At 42.1% G+C, this 20,162-nt stretch overlaps 1 protein-coding gene across 1 annotated transcript; it reads left to right on the top strand.

Moving 5' to 3' along the window:
- Positions 1-282: 282 nt before the first annotated feature.
- On the top strand, positions 283-14,820 carry LOC115140187 (exportin-2-like). The gene is made up of 25 exons (XM_029678379.2): positions 283-628; positions 1,692-1,782; positions 1,926-2,068; positions 2,174-2,275; positions 2,485-2,630; positions 2,737-2,827; positions 2,987-3,094; positions 3,214-3,306; positions 3,392-3,559; positions 3,650-3,779; positions 3,903-3,968; positions 4,046-4,248; positions 4,356-4,440; positions 4,552-4,613; positions 4,739-4,875; positions 4,952-5,055; positions 5,292-5,389; positions 5,496-5,646; positions 11,869-12,077; positions 12,219-12,316; positions 12,422-12,507; positions 12,703-12,784; positions 13,038-13,184; positions 13,266-13,497; positions 13,947-14,820. Exons 2-25 carry the CDS (start codon positions 1,698-1,700, stop codon positions 14,034-14,036), a joined length of 2,916 nt encoding a protein of 971 aa, XP_029534239.1. The 5' UTR covers positions 283-628; positions 1,692-1,697; the 3' UTR covers positions 14,037-14,820.
- The last annotated feature ends 5,342 nt before the right edge of the window (positions 14,821-20,162 follow it).

Raw genomic sequence — 20,162 nt, 5'->3', positions numbered from 1 at the left:
TGAGTCTGGTGACTCTGCACCAGACAAGAAAAGAGAAGGGGAACCAACATACATTGTTTTTTCTTTAAGTTGTTCCATTAGGCTGGTTTAACCAATTCTGATATTTTTTCTCTAATTGGTCTTTGAACCAATCAGATCAATGCTGAAAAGATCTGATGTGACTGGCCAAAATACCAATTAGTGAGAGAAGATCCCAATTCAGCTGCCTGTCTAAATGCAGCCTTGCAGTCTTCCATGACCTGACTATGAGGATCAAAACCGTAATGTATCTTTGGTAAATTGTCACTGACCGACTGCTCTACAAATGATGAGTAGGCTAGTTATTTATGATGGAAGGTGATTTGTAGATCAGGCAGTAGGCACGATGAACAATCCCAATGACTAGGTGAACATACTTGATCAATCAATTCATTAGTCCATATTGTATATACAATCTCGTCCGAACACTCGCCCATGCCCATCCCTTCTTTTTAAGTGCGCAGGGGCTTGTCCAGCGTGGTTTTCCAAACTTGTTTGCGCACGCCCAGTGCACAGACCGCCCAGTGGTTTAAGATTTTTGAAAGCAATTTCGTCCGGCAGCAGCGAATAACAGCACAGACGCCGGCTGAGACAACAAAAGCAAGAGAAGGTATGAGCGCTCTTAGTAATCTCATCGCTCTATCAAATTTCACATGCATGTACATTGTTGGCTAGTTTGTAGAGATATAAAACTGCGGTAGCCATTTCTAATTTTCCCATCGTGGATAATTTAGTTTGGTAAGTTAAGTAACTAGCATTAGCAAGCTAGGTAAATGGCTAGCTAGTTACTTGCAGAATATTCATTCACAGATAGTACTATACCACGAGGTCACTACAGAATAGGCAGTTTTTTTACAGGAAATTATTTCAGAACTAGATAACGTTAACTAATTCGCCCAAATGTAACACGCGCATCAGATACTAGCGCGCAAGAAGACGTTCTAAGTTAGCCATGGCATGGCTGTCATTTAGGCTATTTTTGCTAGTACTGCTAGCCTACCAGACAGCCATGGCTAGTTTAGCCTGTTATTAGTTAGCTAAGTAACTTAGCTAGCTAACATGTTCAGTCATTCGGTAGTTACGTTTTATATTCTTGAAACTAGTGTTTGATATTTTTTATCCTACAGTTATAAACTAGTGAAACGTAAGTATTGTTGAATGAGCACCATGCCAGAGTACAGTGCTAAAATTGCTAGCTAGTGAGTAACTGCAACCTCCAAGTCCCGCCCCAAATTTACTGTGATTGGATAAAGTTTCTGACCTCTGGAAAATAACGAATTCCATTGGAGCACAAAGATGATGCAAGGCTAGCTTGCTTGACTTAGTCAAATTGATTGGCTGAATACAACTATCTATGCCTTCAGGTGTCGTCGTCGTGCGGTGAAATGTTAGTGGGTAGGTGTGAAGTTACTGCGCATGATTAGAAAGTGGGTAGCTGGGGACTCCATTGAATGACAATAAGTACCTCTATCGTTTTGTTTGTATAACTTGTAGTTAAGACAATCATTCACACCTGCACTGTTGGAGCTCGGCAGTTAAGTATTTCCCTGTACACTGAAACTAAATCTGCTACCCTGTGAATGTGACTAAATAAAAAGTTGTGTCTTATCAGCTAATAGTCATCTAGTTGAGACTATCACTATGTCTAATGTAATGACTGACTTTTTTTCTAGGGCACCATGGAGCTGAATGATGGAAACCTTCAGACACTCACAGAATTTATGCGCAAAACTCTGGACCCGGATCAATCAGTCAGGCGTCCAGGTATGGGAGCTCAGAGTAGAATGCATGTTAATTTAAAACACCCATGCACTGATCAGTCTTGGTATGAACATGCATACTTTGGGCATTATGTACAATTTCCCGTTGCTTGACTGGAATATTCTTATTTCCCTATTTTCTTCCAGCTGAAAAGTTTCTTGAGTCAGTTGAAGGGAACCAGAACTACCCAATATTGCTGCTTACATTATTGGAGAAATCTCAAGACAACGTGATCCGGGTGTGTGCAGCGGTCACTTTTAAAAACTACATCAAGAGAAACTGGCGCATAGTAAGTTAGTGGTTGCCTGAATATTGGAACAAATCGAAGTGTTATGAGTTGTGCAGGTATTGTTGGCATGACAAGTCCTACTTTGTATCCTAATATCGCTTTCAGATTGAAGATGAACCAAACAAAATCTCAGATCCTGACCGAACCACTATCAAGGCCAACATTGTACATTTGATGTTGAGCAGCCCTGAACAGATTCAGAAACAGGTATGTCTGCACAAGAGGCAAGACCTGTTACCTGTCAACCTATTGTACATAAAGTCAGTGAGCTGGTGCTGGTTTGAATTACTTTAATCAGAGGTTCTTGGAATCCATCTACATGAGTTCACAATCCTTTAGGATAATCCTTTTACGCAATAAAAAGGGCCATTTCCATATGTATTAGTTTTACTCAAGTGTTTACTGTTCTTCTACAGTTGAGTGATGCCATCAGCATCATCGGCAGAGAGGACTTCCCTATGAAGTGGCCGGACCTCTTGACAGAGATGGTGACCCGCTTCCAGAGCGGAGACTTCCACATCATTAACGGAGTGCTCCGGACCGCACACTCACTTTTCAAGAGGTTAATCACCATGGGCATGAACGTAGTCCTCTAATGATGGGTGTAATAGTAAATTATGTATTTGGTTAGTTTTTAAAGATGTTTACACTGATCTTCTTTTTTCCAGGTATCGTCACGAGTTTAAGTCGAATGAGCTGTGGCTGGAGATTAAACTGGTGTTGGACACGTTTGCGAGTCCACTGACTGAACTCTTCAAGGTTTACAGAGTTAATCAACCCTAACAATTTAAATATATTTCAAGTAAAAACAACAGTTTATGAAATTGGTACTGCCCATCGCCTGCTTTTAGTTTGTAGGACGTAAATTATTGAGACATGGGAAGTCATTGTCTGTTATTCATGTATATTGTTTCTCAGGCCACCATTGAGCTGTGTCAGACCCATGCGACGGACATCAACGCTTTGAAGATCCTCTTCTCGTCCCTTACTCTGATTTCAAAACTCTTCTACAGTCTCAACTTCCAGGTGTGTCTCTTATCTGCTTTATGACCACAAGGACATGCTGCATGTTGCTGAATTTTCATGTGCTTCTTTTCACTGGAGTAAAAGTAATCTCATCCTTCCAACTTTCACTGCCTTCACAGGACCTTCCTGAGTTTTTTGAGGACAACATGGAGACCTGGATGTCTAATTTCCATAACTTGTTGACCTTGGATAACAAGCTACTACAAACAGAAGTGAGTGGACTTTCACTTGTAAAATATTCAAGTTACTACATCAGTTGATTCAATCTTTGATAACCTTGTCTTTTTCACCCAACAGGATGAAGAGGAGGCAGGTCTTCTGGAGCTGCTCAAATCTCAGATCTGTGACAACGCTGCTCTTTACGCCCAGAAGTACGATGAAGAGTTCCAGCCTTACCTGCCTCGCTTTGTCACTGCTATCTGGAACCTGCTGGTCTCCGCAGGCCAGGAGGTCAAGTACGACCTGGTGAGGCTGCTGATGATACATTCATGTACCTTATCAATAGATCATGTATGGCCTGCTAATACATTTGCTCCTTTTTGTTTTGTGATATAGCTTGTGAGCAATGCTATTCAGTTCCTGGCATCTGTGTGTGAAAGGCCCCACTACAAGCATCTGTTTGAGGACCAGAACACACTCACCAGTATCTGTGAGAAGGTCATTGTGCCCAACATGGAGTTCAGAAGTGAGTTGAGACTGAAATAGTGTCTTGGGCATGAATGGGTATTTAATACATGGCATTGTACTTTAATGACAGATATCTGCATAATGGTCTCTGGTACAGATGCATAGATTTCTTTGGTTTCAGGTGCTGATGAGGAGGCCTTTGAGGATAACTCTGAAGAATATATCCGAAGAGATCTTGAAGGATCAGGTAATAACCCAAAAATGAGCTGGAGTATTGTTTAAGCATACGGTTGTTGACCCCTCTGTTCGGTCTCCTCCCTACAGACATAGACACTCGGCGCAGGGCTGCCTGTGACTTAGTGAGAGGTCTCTGTAAGTTCTTTGAGGGCCCGGTCACAGCCATCTTCTCTGGCTATGTGAACTCCATGCTGGGGGAGTATGCCAAGAACCCAGTGGTGAACTGGAAGCACAAAGATGCTGCCATCTACCTGGTCACATCTCTGGCCTCTAAAGCTCAGACAGCGAAGGTATGGTTATAATTCCTTTTGTATTTGGGTGTGTTTGTGTAACATTGCTGGATTATAAACATGATTGCATTAGACATTGAGTAATGTAAAATGTGTATCTTTTTAAGCATGGTATCACCCAGGCTAACGAGTTGGTGAACCTCACAGAATTCTTTGTGAACCACATTCTCACAGACCTCAATTCCCAAAACGGTACATATAAAGTTGAACGGATAAACAAATTATTAATGAATTCATTGTCACAGCTGTGGATTGCTTTATCTGCACTTTTATCAAACATGATTTTACTCTGTTCTATTCTAGTCAATGAGTTTCCAGTGTTGAAGGCTGATGCCATCAAATACGTCATGATCTTCAGGAGTCAGGTTTGTTTTTGTTTCTTCTCCTCTGAAAATTCACTGTCATGAGTTCAGCCTACTTAAAGGTTGAAATCAACACTTTGAGGGGCCTGTGAATATCCAGTCCTCCTCTGTCCCCTCTTGTCTTCCAGTTGCCCAAAGAGCAGCTGCTGCAGGCTGTCCCTCTGCTGGTGGCCCACCTACAGGCGGAGAGCACAGTTGAGCACACCTACGCTGCCCACGCCCTGGAGAGACTCTTTACCATGAGGGGCCCCAACAACTCCACACTGTGAGTAGTTACCCAGCTACGTTAAGTCTATAGTTGATTATCTTAATCTTATCCAACACTACACAATGTGTTTCAGTATCACTCCTACAGAGATGGCCCCCTTCACGGAACAGCTGCTCAACAACCTGTTCAAAGCCCTGGCTCTGCCTGGCTCATCAGAGAACGAATATATCATGAAAGGTACAGGAGTTTGAGGGTTAACTGCTCTGCTAATAACTTAAATAGCTTTAATGATATGTCTAATTATCCTTTTGCGGATAGGATGATTATCTATCCTAGGATAACTATCCTTTTGTGCATAAATAGCTACTTAAGCTTATGTGGGCAATGGTTTAAAAAAATAAAAATATTTATATTTTATTTTAGAGTATGCGAGCCTTGTTTTCTAACCTGACATCTCCTTCATTCTCTTCCAGCCATCATGCGCAGCTTTTCCCTCCTGCAGGAGACCATTGTTCCTTACATCCCCACACTGATTGGCCAGCTCACTCACAAGCTCCTCCTAGTTAGCAAGGTAGGTCACACCCTTTTGTCTGTGCGGTAGATGCATACACACATGAGCTGACTTACATTGTGTCCAAGTGGCAGCTGTATATACCGGTATCATGTGTTTCTTTCAGAACCCCAGCAAGCCTCACTTTAATCACTACCTGTTTGAGTCCCTGTGCCTGTCTATCCGGATCACCTGCAAGGCCAACCCTACCACTGTGGGCAGCTTTGAGGAGGCCCTCTTCCCAGTCTTCACTGAGATCCTACAGAATGACGTACAGGGTATGTGGCTTTACCCTAAAAAGCAGGTTACAGCAGTCCATGTTAAGCATAAGATTGCTCATCTTAGGACAGGCCTAGGAAAGTGAGTGGAAGGTAAATTATTATTTATTGGGATTCCCATTAGCCGATGACAATGGCGATAGCTAGTCTTATTGGGGTTCGACACATAACAAAAAAATACTTTTAAAAATGTACATTTAAAAACATTAACATGTGTGCATCAATCAGTTACACCTCAGTACATTCACACAAGTAGGTCACATTTGGGTGAGGTGTTGTGCCTTGGGGTGTTGCTTTATTTGTTTTTTCAATCCAGGTTTGGTAATTAAGTCTTTCTTTGCAGCACTTGACCATATGACTGGACAATAATCAAGATAAGATAAAACTAGAGCCTGCAGGACTGACTTTGTGGAGTGTGGTGTCAAAAAAGCAGAGCATCTCTTTATTACAGACATGCCTCTCCCCAACTTTACAACCATTGAATCTATATGTTTTGACCGTGACAGTTTACAATCTAAGGTAACACCAAGTCATTTTGTCTTAACATTTTGTTCAACAGCCATACCATTCATTACCAGATACAGCTGAGGTCTAGAACTTAGGGAATGATTTGTACCAAATACAATGCTCTTAGTTAGATGTTCAGGACCAGCTTATTACTGGCCACTCATTTGAAAACACACTGCAACTCTGAGGGTTTCAGTGACTTCATTAGCTATGGTTGACTCATCAGAATACATGGACACGCATGCCTTCTTTTAATGCCAGCTGCAGGTCATTGGTAAAAAAATAGAATAGAGTACAGGGTCTAGAGAACTGCCCTACGGTACACCACACTTTACATGTTTGACATAGGAGAAGCTTCAATTAAATAAAACCCTCAGTTCTTTCGATAGATTGCCATATTGTGGATTCAGAGCAGTGGTTGAAAAGCCATAACGCATACTTTTTCTCTACCTTTTATGGTCAATAATATCAAAGGCTGCATTGAAATTTAACCGTACAGCTATCAATTTCTTTCAACCAATCATCAGTCATTTGTGTCAGTGCAGTACATGTTGAGTGCCCTTCTCTATTAGCATGCTCAAAGTCAGTTATTATGTTTGCAGAGAAATAGCATTGTATTTGGTCAAACTACATTTTTTCCCCTACAGTTAGCTAAGAGCTGGCAGGTCTGCTCTTAGAACCAGGTAAGGCCGCTTTGCCCCTCTTGGTTAGCTAAATTATTTTGGCTTCCCTCCAGGCCTGAGGACAAACACTTTCCTCTAGGCTCAGATTAAAAAATATGACAGATAGGAGTGGCTGTAGTCAGCTACCGTCCTCGGTACCACCTATCCCACACTACATTGCCAAAATTGGACCTTACAATGCTTTTCTTTAAATAAATAAAAATGCATGAGTATGATGGGTCATTGTTCCATTGTTGGCATTTCCTGCCGGAGTCTGTCTTCTTTGCCAATGAAATAATCCTTCAATTAATTTTCAATATCAAAAGGTTTTGTGATGAATAAGCCATCTGATTCAATGATAGATGGGAGTTGAATTTGTCTTTCAGTCCATAATTTAAAGTCCCCCCCCCCCCCCCCCCCCCCATATCATCATTCTTTATACCATTGATCTTGGCTATACATCCAGTTTATTTTTGCTGCTTTTAGTCAAATCATTTCAAAATGTGCAGTGAGATGTGTAGTCAGAATTATTAGCCACTTTTGCCACATCTCTTTCAAAGTTCAAAACGTACTCGCACATCTGAATAATCTAATTTGCAGGTGCATGGCAACAATTGAACAAGATGAAGGAAAAAGGAAACTGCACACTACTCTTGATAGTATCACTGATATTTAATAAGCTTATGTATCGGCCTTCGTCAGAGCTTCTGTGGATTTCTTTACATTTGTTCCCTTATGTAGACCTAGCCCCTCCCACATCCGTTCTACACATTTGAATGGGGTTGAAGGCAAAGGGGAAAACAAATGAGTTCTCCCAAATATATCAATGTGCATTTCATAAATATTCTGAAAGTGTATAAATAAGACTTATGAAACACGTCTGTAAAATCACAATGAGGACATGGCACGTTTACATTAGTCGTTGGGTACATCATATGAAGAAAAACACCATCTCAAAACCTGAATCTGAATATCTTTGTTGCAAATGTGCCATACGTCCATGCTTGTACATTTTGTCGAAATTACACAAACCTAAAACACAAGGCAACTATCCAGGCAGACCAGTGGTTGCAGGAATAGGCTCAATGCTAGAGCCATTGTTGAACTTTGTAGACTTTTATTAAAACTCATGTGCAATCATTGCCATCATATGTAAAAGACTGCTCTATAGACTTCATAAACAAGATCTCACCAATAACGGGTTTAAAAGAAGACTGTACTTTGGTCACATTAGATGTCGAGTCTATATACCAGCATTCCCAATGTGGGGGGGCTGGCAGCACTAGCACACTATTTGGGAGACTGAGATACTAATGAATATCCACCAACAAACTTTATTTTAGAGCTGAATATGTTTTGACGTATAACTATTTTAGTTTGATGGTGAATACTACCTCTAAGCGAATGGAACATCGATGGGCTCCACATTCGCTCCGAGTTATGCTAACCTTTGTGGGTCTTTTTGAAGAATGTTTTAACAATGACAATCCATTTTTTAACAAAGTCCTGAAGTGGTATCAATATATTGACTTTTTTTGCATATGGGAAGGAACTGAAAAAGAGCTGTCAGATTGACATTGACCTTAATCTCAAATTCACGATTGAACGTGACACTCAACGTGTTCATTACCTCTATGTGGATTGAGAAATCAAATGGAACCCTGTTTACAACTCTGTATAGAAAAGAAACGGACAGAAATACTATATTACAAGGGGACAGCTTCCACCCTGAGCCATTAAAAAGGGGACTTCCAAGAAGCCAATTTTTCAGACTGCGCCGTAGATGCCACTCCACAGAGGATTATCTAGGAAACGCAGCGAAGATTAGGTTTCTAAGAGGCTATGAGCCACAATGTGTGGATGAAGCTCTTAATTTGGCATTGGAAAAAACACAAACTGTTTAAAAATAAAATAAAAGACCCGTTAAAGAAAACTCTGTAATGTTCACAACTACATATAAAAGTGGGAGGTTTGCTGATTTTCAAAATCCACCACTTATTGTGTATAGGAGAGCGCAATTTACGCGATAAATTGGTTCATGCCAACTGCAAGCCACAAAATAATATCAGCCAAGCCCTTTTACGCCCTCTGCCAAATGGTAGCTATAAATGCAGAGGATGCGCACAGTGCAACAATATGATGAAGTGTGAATATTTCTGCCACCCACACACAGGAAAACGGTTCCAAATAAATGACATTATTATGTGTTCCACCTATATTATTAAATGTCCATGTGGGCTCTGCTATGTCGGTAAAACCTCTCGTTCTCAACAGAGAATTAGTGAACACAAGTTCAATCAGGAGAAACTACAGGGATTATCCAGTCGCAGTACATTTCAATGACCTGAAGCATGATATTTCTACTTTTTTTAGATTTGTGGCATAGAAAGTTATGATTTCAGACTGGGGAGGTGATATCAATAATACTGAGTAGAAGGGAATGTTTTGGGATTTTCACCGTCCAGATGTTATTTCCTAAAGGACTGAATGATGAAATGCATGTATGTTATGTTGTGAATTTGAACATGAATTAAGTGCTTATTTAAGATTTCTCTGTTTTTCGTATGATGTACCCAATGACTAATGTAAAGTTCTGACAATGCAGTAATAACCAACGAGTAATCTAACTTAACAATTCCACAACTACTACCTTATATACACACACAAGTGTAAAGGGATGAAGAATATCTACATAGTTATATGAATGAGTGATGGTACAGAACGGCATAGATAAGATGCAGTAGATGGTATAGAGTACAGTATATACATAGAAGATGAGTAATGTAGGGTATGTAAACATTAAGTGGCATTGTTTAAAGTGGCTAGTGATACATTTTTTACATGTATGGCAGCAGCCACTCAATGTTTGGCCTTCCTGTGACATCGGGTGGTGTAGGTGTCCTGGAGGGCAGGTAGTTTGCCCCTGGTGATGTGTTGTGCAGACCTCACTACCTCTGGAGAGCCTTACGGTTGTGGGCGGAGTAGTCGCCGTACCAGGCGGTAATACAGCCCGACAGGATGCTCTCGATTGTGCATCTGTAAATTTGTGAGTGTTTTGGTGACGAGCCAAATTTCTTCAGCCTCCTGAGGTTGAAGAGGTGCTGCTGCGCCGCCTTCACCACGCTGTCTGTGTGGGTGGACCAATTCAGTTTGTCTGTGATGTGTACGCCGAGGAACTTAAAACTTACTACTGTCCCGTCGATGTGGATAGGGGGGTGCTCTGCTGTTTCCTGAAGTCCACGAGCATCTCCTTTGTTTTGTTGACGTTGAGTGTATTTTCCTGACACCACACTCCGAGGGCCCTCACCTCCCTGTAGGCCGTCTCATCATTGTTTGTAATCAAGCCTAGCACTAGTGTCGTCTGCAAACTTGATGATTGAGTTGGAGGCGTGCATGACCACGCAGTCGTGGGTGAACAGGGAGTACAGGAGAAGGCTCAGAACGCACCCTTGTGGGGCCCCAGTGTTGAGGATGAGGGGTGAAGATGTTACCTACCCTCACCACCTGGGGGCGGCCCGTCGAAGTCCAGTACCCAGTTGCACAGGGCGGGGTCGAGACCCAAGGTCTCGAGCTTGATGACGAGTTTGGAGGGTGCTATGGTGTTGTAGTCAATGAGCATTCTCACAGGTATTCCTCTTGTCCAGATGGGGTAGGGCAGTGTGGTTGGGATTGCGTCGTCTGTGGATCTATTGGGGCGGTAAGCAAATTTGAGTGTGTCTAAGGTGGAGGTGATATGGTCCTTAACCAGTCTCTCAAAGCTCTTTATGATGACAGAAGTGAGTGCTACGGGGTGGGAGTTGTTTAGCTCAGTTACCTTAGTTTTCTTGGGAACAGGAACAATGGTGGCCCTCTTGAAGCATGTGGGAACAGCAGACTGGGATAAGGATTGATTGAATGTCAGTAAACACACCAGCCAGCTGGTCTGCGCATGCTCTGAGGACGCGGCCGGGGATGCCGTCTGGCGAGGGTTAACACGTTTAAATGTTTTACTCCCGTCGGCTGCAGTAAAGTGTCCACAGGTTTTTGGTAGCGGGCCGTGGCACTGTACTGTCCTCAAAGCGAGCAAAGAAGTTGAGTCTCTGGGAGCAAGACATCCTGGTCTGCGACGGGGCTGGTTTTCTTTTTGTAATCCATGAATGACTGTAGGCCCTGCCACATACCTCTCTCTACTGACGCTTAGCTAGTTTGATTGCCTTGCGGAGGGAATAGCTACACTGTTTGTATTAGGTCATGTTTCTGGTCACCTTGCCCTGGTTAAAAGCAGTGGTTCGCGCCTTCAATTTCTGTTTTGGGAATGTATTAATAGTTTCTGTGGGTACGTCATCGCCAATGAACTTGCTAATGAACTCGCTCACTGAATCGGTGTAGTCGTCAATGTTTGACGCAATGCGGAACATATACCAATCCACGTCATCGACACTATTTTGAAGCGTGGTATCAGATTGGTTGAACAGACCTGAGCGCAGGAGCTTCCTGTTTCAGTTTGTCTGTAGGCTGGAAGCAACAAAATGGAGTCGTAGTCAGCTTTTCCGAAAGGGAGGTGTGGGAGGGCCTTATATGCATCGCGGAAGTTAGAATAACAAGGATCCAGGGTGGCCATCTCTGTCGGTGCTGGAAATGGGTACATATACACTATCAAGCATTTCACTTGGTGGCCTATAGTAACACCACAAAAGGAAAATACTTTAGATGTGCCAGGTGAACCTGCAACCACAACACTGCAATAACACTTGACATAAGATATTCTCTAAGCGTTACAGGATCAGGTAGTATCACTGGACACATAGTGGTCCCAGCTACTGATGCCAACTGTATTTCGGTATCCTAACTAAAAAAGGTAGCTAGCTAGTAACAACTTTTTCAATGGACTTTCCAAAACAACAAACCAAGCTCTCCCTCGTTCAACAGGAAGTGGGGTGCTACCAGGTTAAAATTAGTGTTGACATCACCCCTTCTGAAGGGTTTGTGGAGCAATCCTCTGAACTGCATGTATGCAAGCTTGACAAACTACACATTGACCTTCTTACATCAACTTTCCCCCCTTCTGTTGCAGAGTTTGTGCCCTACGTGTTCCAGGTGATGTCTCTGCTTCTGGAGATCCACACCAGCTCCATCCCTAACTCCTACATGGCCCTGTTCCCCCACCTGCTGCAGCCCGTGCTTTGGGAACGCACTGGCAACATCCCCCCTCTGGTGCGCCTGCTTCAGGCCTACCTGGAGAAGGGGGCTGCCACCATAGCCAGCTCTGCTGCTGACAAAATAGTGAGTAACATCTGGGGGCATGTTGGTGGTAATAGGACTCTTACTGTAAATAATATTCTGTAACCTACCAGTCTTAGTTGAACTGAGGTGTGCAATTGGTTAGTTGTGATAATCTGCCGTTAAACTGCTCTCCCCGTACAGCCTGGTCTGCTAGGAGTCTTCCAGAAGCTCATAGCCTCCAAGGCCAATGACCACCAAGGTTTCTACCTGATGAACAGCATCATAGAGCACATGCCTACGTGAGTCGACCACCTCCACCTGTCTATCTGATAACTAAATTAAGGACTTTGTATGTAATTTTTAGGGCGGCTGTATCATGAGTTGTCTTGCTATCTCTTTCTCAGGGAGTCCATTGTTCAGTACAGGAAACAGATCTTCATTCTCCTCTTCCAGAGACTGCAGAGCTCCAAAACGACCAAGTTCATCAAGAGTGAGTACAGCTTAAAACTAATGTTGACATTGTTTATTTTGAAGTATAATTGAAACTGCACACACATCCTCTTGGTCTTTGTCATGCTCGCATAACAACAGTGTCTGGTTGTATTAGTCTAGTTTCAAAATGTACATAGTGTGGCTCTGATCTTTCCTCAATGCTGCACATTTTCAAAGGTCCTCTTCTCCATAGGTTTCATGGTTTTTATCAATCTGTATGGTGTCCAGTATGGAGCCATTGCTCTGCAGGAGATCTTTGACAGCATACAGCCAAAGTAAGTCTCTTGTCAGATGAAATGAGACTGACATGTTTGACGTGTTTTCCATCATTGATATGTTCATTAGTGTAGCCTTAAAGCTAAGTGTGCAGATCTGCTCGCTGAACACAAACCAGTCAGTTCTCCCTTCTGGTTTTAAAGGCCAACCATGTCATAGGTGAAAGGATAAGCCTGGAAGTTTAATCATAGTCCGTAATTATTCTGATAGTCATGCGCAGGTATTCTCAGTACTGGGTCTTCTCTCTTGTAGGATGTTTGGCATGGTGCTGGAGAAGATAGTCATTCCAGAGGTGCAGAAGGTGTCTGGCCCAGTGGAGAAGAAGATCTGTGCTGTGGGCATCATCAAGATCCTCACTGAGTGCCCGGCAATGATGGACACAGAGTACACCAAACTCTGGTGAGAAACGGTCCTGAAGTATTATCACACTTTTCAGTGTTTCTAGTAAATTAATGGTCTGCTAAATTGTTTATTCTTTAGGACCCCCCTGCTCCAGGCCCTGATTGGTCTGTTTGAGCTGCCAGAGGATGACAGCATCCCTGACGACGAGCACTTCATTGACATTGAGGACACAGCCAGTTACCAGACTGCTTTCTCCCAGCTGGCCTTTGCTGGGAAGAAGGAGCACGACCCCATCGGCGACGCTGTCAGCAACCCCAAGATCCTGCTAGCGCAGTCCCTCCACAAGCTATCCACTGCCTGTCCTGGGCGGGTAAGGTTATATATTGAAATGCATGAATACTATGGGCTATGTTTAGAGGCATTGGGGCTCTTGGCTAAATCACTCCTTATTATCAGGAACATCTATACAGCAAGACTACAAGAGATGGCACATCCACCTTGCGTTCCAATCTTCTACTCGCTTCATATGAGTCAGACGTTCAGTTTTAAGCAGAGTTCAAAACAAAATGGTGTAGAAGTTAAACCACCTGTGGTTAGTGTCTGCTCTGGGATTGGAAGGTGTGGGGTTTGATACCCAGTCAAGTCATATCAAATGTAGATGCGAGAGTGCTGAAAGAGCAGTGGGTCGGATTCGAACCCATGCTTGCAGCGGTACATGATTAGACTGCAAATAGTTGATTATTTTGTGTAGTGTATATAGATGCTTACATTTTAGTAGTTGACAGATGAGTGACTCTCTCCTCTTCTCCCCAATGGCAGGTCCTCTCTATGTTGAGCACCAGCCTGAATGCTGAGGCCCTCCAGTACCTGCAGGGTTATCTCCTGGCTGCATCTGTGCAGCTCGTGTGAAGACACGACAGCTTCCGCTCTGATGCGTAATGGAGACCATGACACTGCACAATGACTGGGCACTGTCTGTCGCCCATGGGCAACACCGGGACTGGGACAGACTCGCCAGGACTGAGTGGACAGAAGACTGACTGATTGACTACTCATGGTGGATACTTGGACAATGGGTCAACATTTTCATCTATGAATTGGGATTTTTATGATTTTAAGTGTTAAAAGAAAATACATTTAATATGTTACCTTTAATGAGCGCACCAGAATATATTTTGTATTTTTTGGGGGAGGGGGGGCTCGGTCCCTAATTGGCTTGCTGTGCGGTTGGCAAGTTGAGCAAGGCTGTCACCAACACTCAGCTTTGTGAATATAATGCTTTGATATGACTGTTTCTGCTTGTTTGTCGATTTGTCATTTATAACAACGGCCGGTCATTGTGAATTGACAGTATTCTAGAACAAGTATTGGCCCCAAAACATTATGCTTAAAGGGATACTTAGAGATTTTGGCAATGATTTGCTCTATTTCCCCGGAGTTCGATTGAACTAGTGGATACCATTTTTAGGTCTGGTTGGTATGAAGGAATTTAGGGGTAGTTTTGCGAACCAATGCTAACTAACCTTAGATACCTGTAGACTTACTCTGGGGAAGTAGAGCAAGGGCCTCATTTACAAAATCCTGAGGTATCCCTTTAATGTTTTTCTGCATGTAGGTAGTCATAGCATTGTCTTTTTTGATGTGAATAAAGAGGCGCTTGTATAAAACCGGTGCTGTGTAGCACTTTCAGTGACACTCTTGTCGATGTGATTTAAGTCCCAACTGCGTTATGAACTGTCTGCTTTAGAGGGATGACTGAAAAGCCTGAATGATTCCCAGTTGAACCAGTTAAATGATTTATGCAAGCAATATGCTTAACTTCATCTTTACTAGAGGCTGCTCACCTACTAGACCTGCGCTGGTTCTGAGGTACTGTCCCAATCTGTCATACTCCCAGTCCCTGGTGTCACAGGAACATTCCCACTACTGTCTCAGTCCCTGGTGTCACAGGAACATCCCCACTTGTTCTCCTTTTTTCCTGTGTCCAGTAGCAGTCTGCCTGTCCTGAGCGTCATCAAAAGGCTTTGTCTATTGCACCAATACACAGCCCCATCTTCTGTCCTGACTGAGGTGCAACCACCTCCAATACAGTAGCCTTTCTATCCCATGAATCTGGACCCCGAATTCAAACCACATCCTGACATGCCAATGGGGACAACACTAGCAGTTTTGTCTTGGACTGTATAATTTGAGACGTGTCACAATTTCCCACCATTTGCTCAATGTCAGAATTTATATTTGGCCAATGAAGGGACTCTGGCCCTTCTGTTTCTCAGCTCCCAGATGTCCTTCATGCGCACTCTAGCATCTCCTGACGCATTGAATTACAGTACCAGTCAAAAGTTTGGACACCTACTCATGCAAGGGTTTTTCATTTATTTTTGCAATTTTCTACATTGTAGAATAATAGTGAAGACCTAAACTATGAAATTACACATGGAATCATGTACCAAAAAGGTGTTAAATAAATCGATATATTTTAGATTATTCTAAGTAGCCAGCATTTGCCTTGACAGCTTTGTATACTCTCAACCAGCTTCACCTGGAATGCTTTTTGAAAAATCTTGAGGTAGTTCCCACATGCTAATACATTTTTAGCTGCTTTTCCTTCACTCTGTTGACCAAACCATCTCAATTGGGTTGAGGTTGGGTGATCTGATGCTCCTTGGTCAAATAGCCCTTACACAGCCTGGTGTGTTTTGGGTCATTGTCCTGTTGAAAAACAAATAGTCCCACTAAGTGCAAATCAGATGGAATGGTGTATCGCAGCAGAATGCTGTGGTAACCATGCTGGTTAAGTGTGCTTTGAATTCTAAATAAGTCACTGACAGTATTACCAGCAAAACACCATGCCAACACCACCTCCATGCTTCACGGTGGGAACCACACATACGGAGATCATCTGTTCACCTACTGTCTCACAAAGACAGGACTCATCAGACCAAAGGACAGATTTCCACTGGTCTAATGTCTGTTGCTCATGTTTCTTGGCCCAAGCAAGTCTTATTGGTGTCCTATAGTAGTGTTTTCTTTGCAGAAATTCAACCATGAGGGCCTGATTCACGCAGTCTCCTCTGAACAGTTGCATTTGAGATGTCTTACTTGAACTCTGAGATGCATTTTTTGGGGGCTACACTTTCTGAGGCTGGTAACTAATGAACTTATCCTCTGCAGCAGAGGTAACTCTTCCTTTCCAGTGCTGGTCCTCATGACAGCCAGTTTCATCATAGTGCTTGATGGTTTTTGCAACTGTACTTGAAATGTTCAAAGTTCTTGACATTTTTTTGATTGACTGAACTTCATGTCTTGAAGTAATGATGGACTGTAATTTCTCTTTGCTTATTTGAGCTGTTCCTGCCATAATATGGACAGTCTTTTACATACCACCCCTACCTTGTTACAACACAACTGATTGGCTCAAACTCATTAGATGGGAGTTCTCCATGTCCTCACTGTCAGTCATTAGGAGTGAATGATGAGGTAACTGAGCCTGCTGATCCACTAATACGGCTATTCCCAAACTGAGGAACGCCAAATAAAAATGTGATTCACATTTTCAAACAGTAATTTAGATTTTCCAGCAGGGCTATACATTTGGGTGATGTTTTTTTCTTGCCCGAGTAGCCTCGTTTCACTGCCAAAAATAAAATTAAACAATCTAGTGTTCAGCCAAATAACACAATGTCAAAGACGGGTCACTAAAGGGAGAACATTGCTTCAGAAAGAACATATACATTTTGTTTTTGCTATTTACAAGAAATGTACAGGTTCTGTGTGTCACAGCTTGGTAGTGCTAGATGCACCAATGAACAGAACACCACAGAGACGAGAGCTGAGAAAGTCTACTGGTACAAACAAAGTATGACATTTTACAAAACAAACAACCCCGGAGACGAAGGACAGCATCGAGGGCTCTGTGAGAGAGCGGAGGTGAGGCTGAATTCCCTGAAAACGGGGAATAATTCTGTTGATCTTGTGGAGCATTAGCAGTTGGCTGCATCTGTTTGTGATAAAGTTTATGATAAAAGACCATGATGAATGTTAAATTGTGCTGTTACATATTTGCAACCTTGAGTAAAAATGTAATTCAAGAGTCTGTCTGGAGACAGTGTGCTTTGCTTTGGCCTCGTAGAAGAGGCCTAATTTCAAATAAATATGTCTCATAGTACAATATAGTGCATTTATAGAGTGCCTTCAGAAAGTTTTCATACCCCTTGACTTATTCTACTTTTTGTTGTGTTACAGCCTGAATTCAAAATTGATGAAAAATATTTGTTTCCTCTCTACACACAATACCTCATAACGACAAAGTTAAAACATGTTTTCAGAAATGTTTGAAAATGAAATACAGAAATATCTCATACACATAAGTATGCACACCACTGAGTCAATACTTTGTAGAGCCACCTTTGGAATTGATGACAGCTGTGAGTCTTTCTGGGTAAGTCTCTAAGAGCTTTCCACACCTGGATTGTGCAACATTTGCCTATTATTCTTTTTTATTTTTATTCTTCAAGCCCTGTTAAATTGGTTGTTGATCATTGCTAGACAACAATTTTCAGGTCTTGCCATAGATTTTCAAGGAGATTTAAGTGAAAACAAGTGTAACTCGTCAGCAACTCAGAAACATTCACTGTCTTCTTGGTAAGTAACTCCAGTGTAGATTTGGCCTTGTATTTTAGGTTATTGTCCTGCTGAAATATGAATTAATCTCCCAGTGTCTTGTGAAAAGCAGACTGAACCAGGTTTTCCTCTAGGACTTTTTCTATACTTAGCTCCATTCCGTAGATTTTTTATCATTATAAACTCCCCAGTCCTTAACAATTACAAGCATGCCCATGACATGATACAGCCACCAATATGCTTGAAAATATGAATGGTACTCAGTAATGTTTTGTATTGGATTTTCCCCAAACATAACACTTTGTATTCAGGACCAAAAGTTAATTGCAGTGTTACTTTAGTGCCTTGTTGCAAACAGGATGCATGTTTTTTTTGAACATTTTTCATATGTACAGGTTTCCTTCTTTTCACTCTGTCATTTAGTTTAGTATTGTAGGGTAACTACAATGTTTTTGATCCATCCACAATGTTTTCTCCTATCACATCCATTAAACTCTGCAACTGTTTTAGTTACCATTGGCCTCATGGTGAAATCCCTGAGCGGTTTCCTTACTCTCTGGCAACTGAGTTAGGAAGGACTCTGGTTTCTTTGTCGTGACTGGGTGTATTGATACACCATCCAAAGTGTTATTAATAACATCACCATCCTCAAAGGGATATTAAATGTCTGATAATTGTATGTGTGGGTTACAGAGATGAGGTAGTCATTCAAAAATTATGTTAAACATTAATTATTGCAAACCGAGTGAGTCCATGCAACTTATGTGACTTATTAAGCACATGTTTAATCCTGAACTTATTTAGGCTTGCCATAGCAAAGGGGTTGAATACTTATTGACTCAAGACATTTCAACTTAAAAAAAATTATTCATTTGTTGAATAGATAATTGAACAACATAATTCCACTTTGAAATGATGGGGTATTGTGTGTAGGCCAGTAACAAAAACATCTCAATTTAATCAATTTTAAATTCAGGCTGTAACACAACAAAATGTGGAAAAAGTCAAGGGGTATGAATACTTTCTGAAGGCACAGTAAGAAATAAATAAGCTTGGAAACAAAAACAAATAAGAGCCACTTATTTGTGATAAAAGTTAAAGATACCCAGGAATCATGATCACTGTTATGTGTGGCTTGGAATCTGTGTTCAATTTGACTTTACAATGTTTGAATGAGCTCGGCTGTGGTATTGTATATGGAAATCCTTACTTTCAAACACATTCAGAGGCGTGTTCCAAAGCCAGTCCTGCATTGTCTTGGCTGTGTGCTTAGGGTTGTTGTCCTGTTGGAAGGTGAACATTCACCCCAGTCTGAGGTCCTGAACACTCTGCAGCAGGTTTTCATCAAGGATCTCTGTACTTTGCTCCGTTCATCTTTCCCTCGATCCTGACTAGTCTCCCAGTCCCTGCCACAGAAAAACATACCCACAGCATAATGCTGCCACCACAATGCTTCACCGTAGGGATGGTGCCATGTTTCCTCCAGAGGTGGCTCTTGGCATTCAGGCCAAAGAGTTCAATCTTGGTTTCATCAGACAAGAGAATCTTGTTTCTCATGGTCTGAGAGTCCTTTAGGTGACTTTTGGCAAAGTCCAAGTGGGCTGTCATGTGCCTTTTACTGAGGAGTGGCTTCCATCTGGCCACTCTACCATAAAGGCCTGATTGGTGGAGTGCTGCAGAGATGGTTGTCCTTCTGGAATGTTTTTCCATCTCCACAGAGGAACTCTGGAGCTCTGTCAGAGAAACCATCGGGTTCTTGGTCACCTCGCTGACAAAGGTCCTTCTCACCCGATGGCCCAGTTTGGCCAGGCAGCCAGATATAGGAAGAGTCTTGGTAGTTCCAAACTTCTTTCATTTAAGAATGATAGAGGCCACTGTGTTCTTGGGGACCTTCAAAGCTGCATAAATGCTTTGGTACCCTTCCCCAGGCCTGTGCCTCAACACAATCCGGTCTCGAAGCTCTACGGACAATTCCTTTGACCTCATGGCTTGGTTTTCCTCTGACATACACTCATCTGTGGGACCTTATATAGACAGGTTTGTGCCTTTCCAAATCATGTCCAATGAATTGAATTTAGCCCAGGTGGTCTCCAATCAAGTTGTACAAACATCTCAAGAATGATCAATGGAAACAGGATGCACCTCTGAGCTCAATTTCGAGTCTTATAGCAAAAGGTCTGAATACTTACGTAAATACGGTATTTCTGTTTTTCAATATTAATACATTTGCAAAAAATGTTTAACTGATTTCGCTTTGTCATTATGGGTTATTGTGTGTAGACTGATGAGGATGTCTTTTTCATTTTTAATCAATTTTAGAAGAAGGCTGTAACGTAACAAACTGTAGAAAAAGTCAAGGGGTCTGAATACTTTCCAAATGCTCTGGATATCCTCCCATTTTCCCATCTCCAA

The sequence above is a fragment of the Oncorhynchus nerka genome, linkage group LG2, assembly GCF_034236695.1.
Source record: "Oncorhynchus nerka isolate Pitt River linkage group LG2, Oner_Uvic_2.0, whole genome shotgun sequence".
Classification (NCBI taxonomy): Eukaryota; Metazoa; Chordata; class Actinopteri; order Salmoniformes; family Salmonidae; genus Oncorhynchus; species Oncorhynchus nerka.
This window is presented reverse-complemented; position numbering and strand designations above follow the sequence as displayed.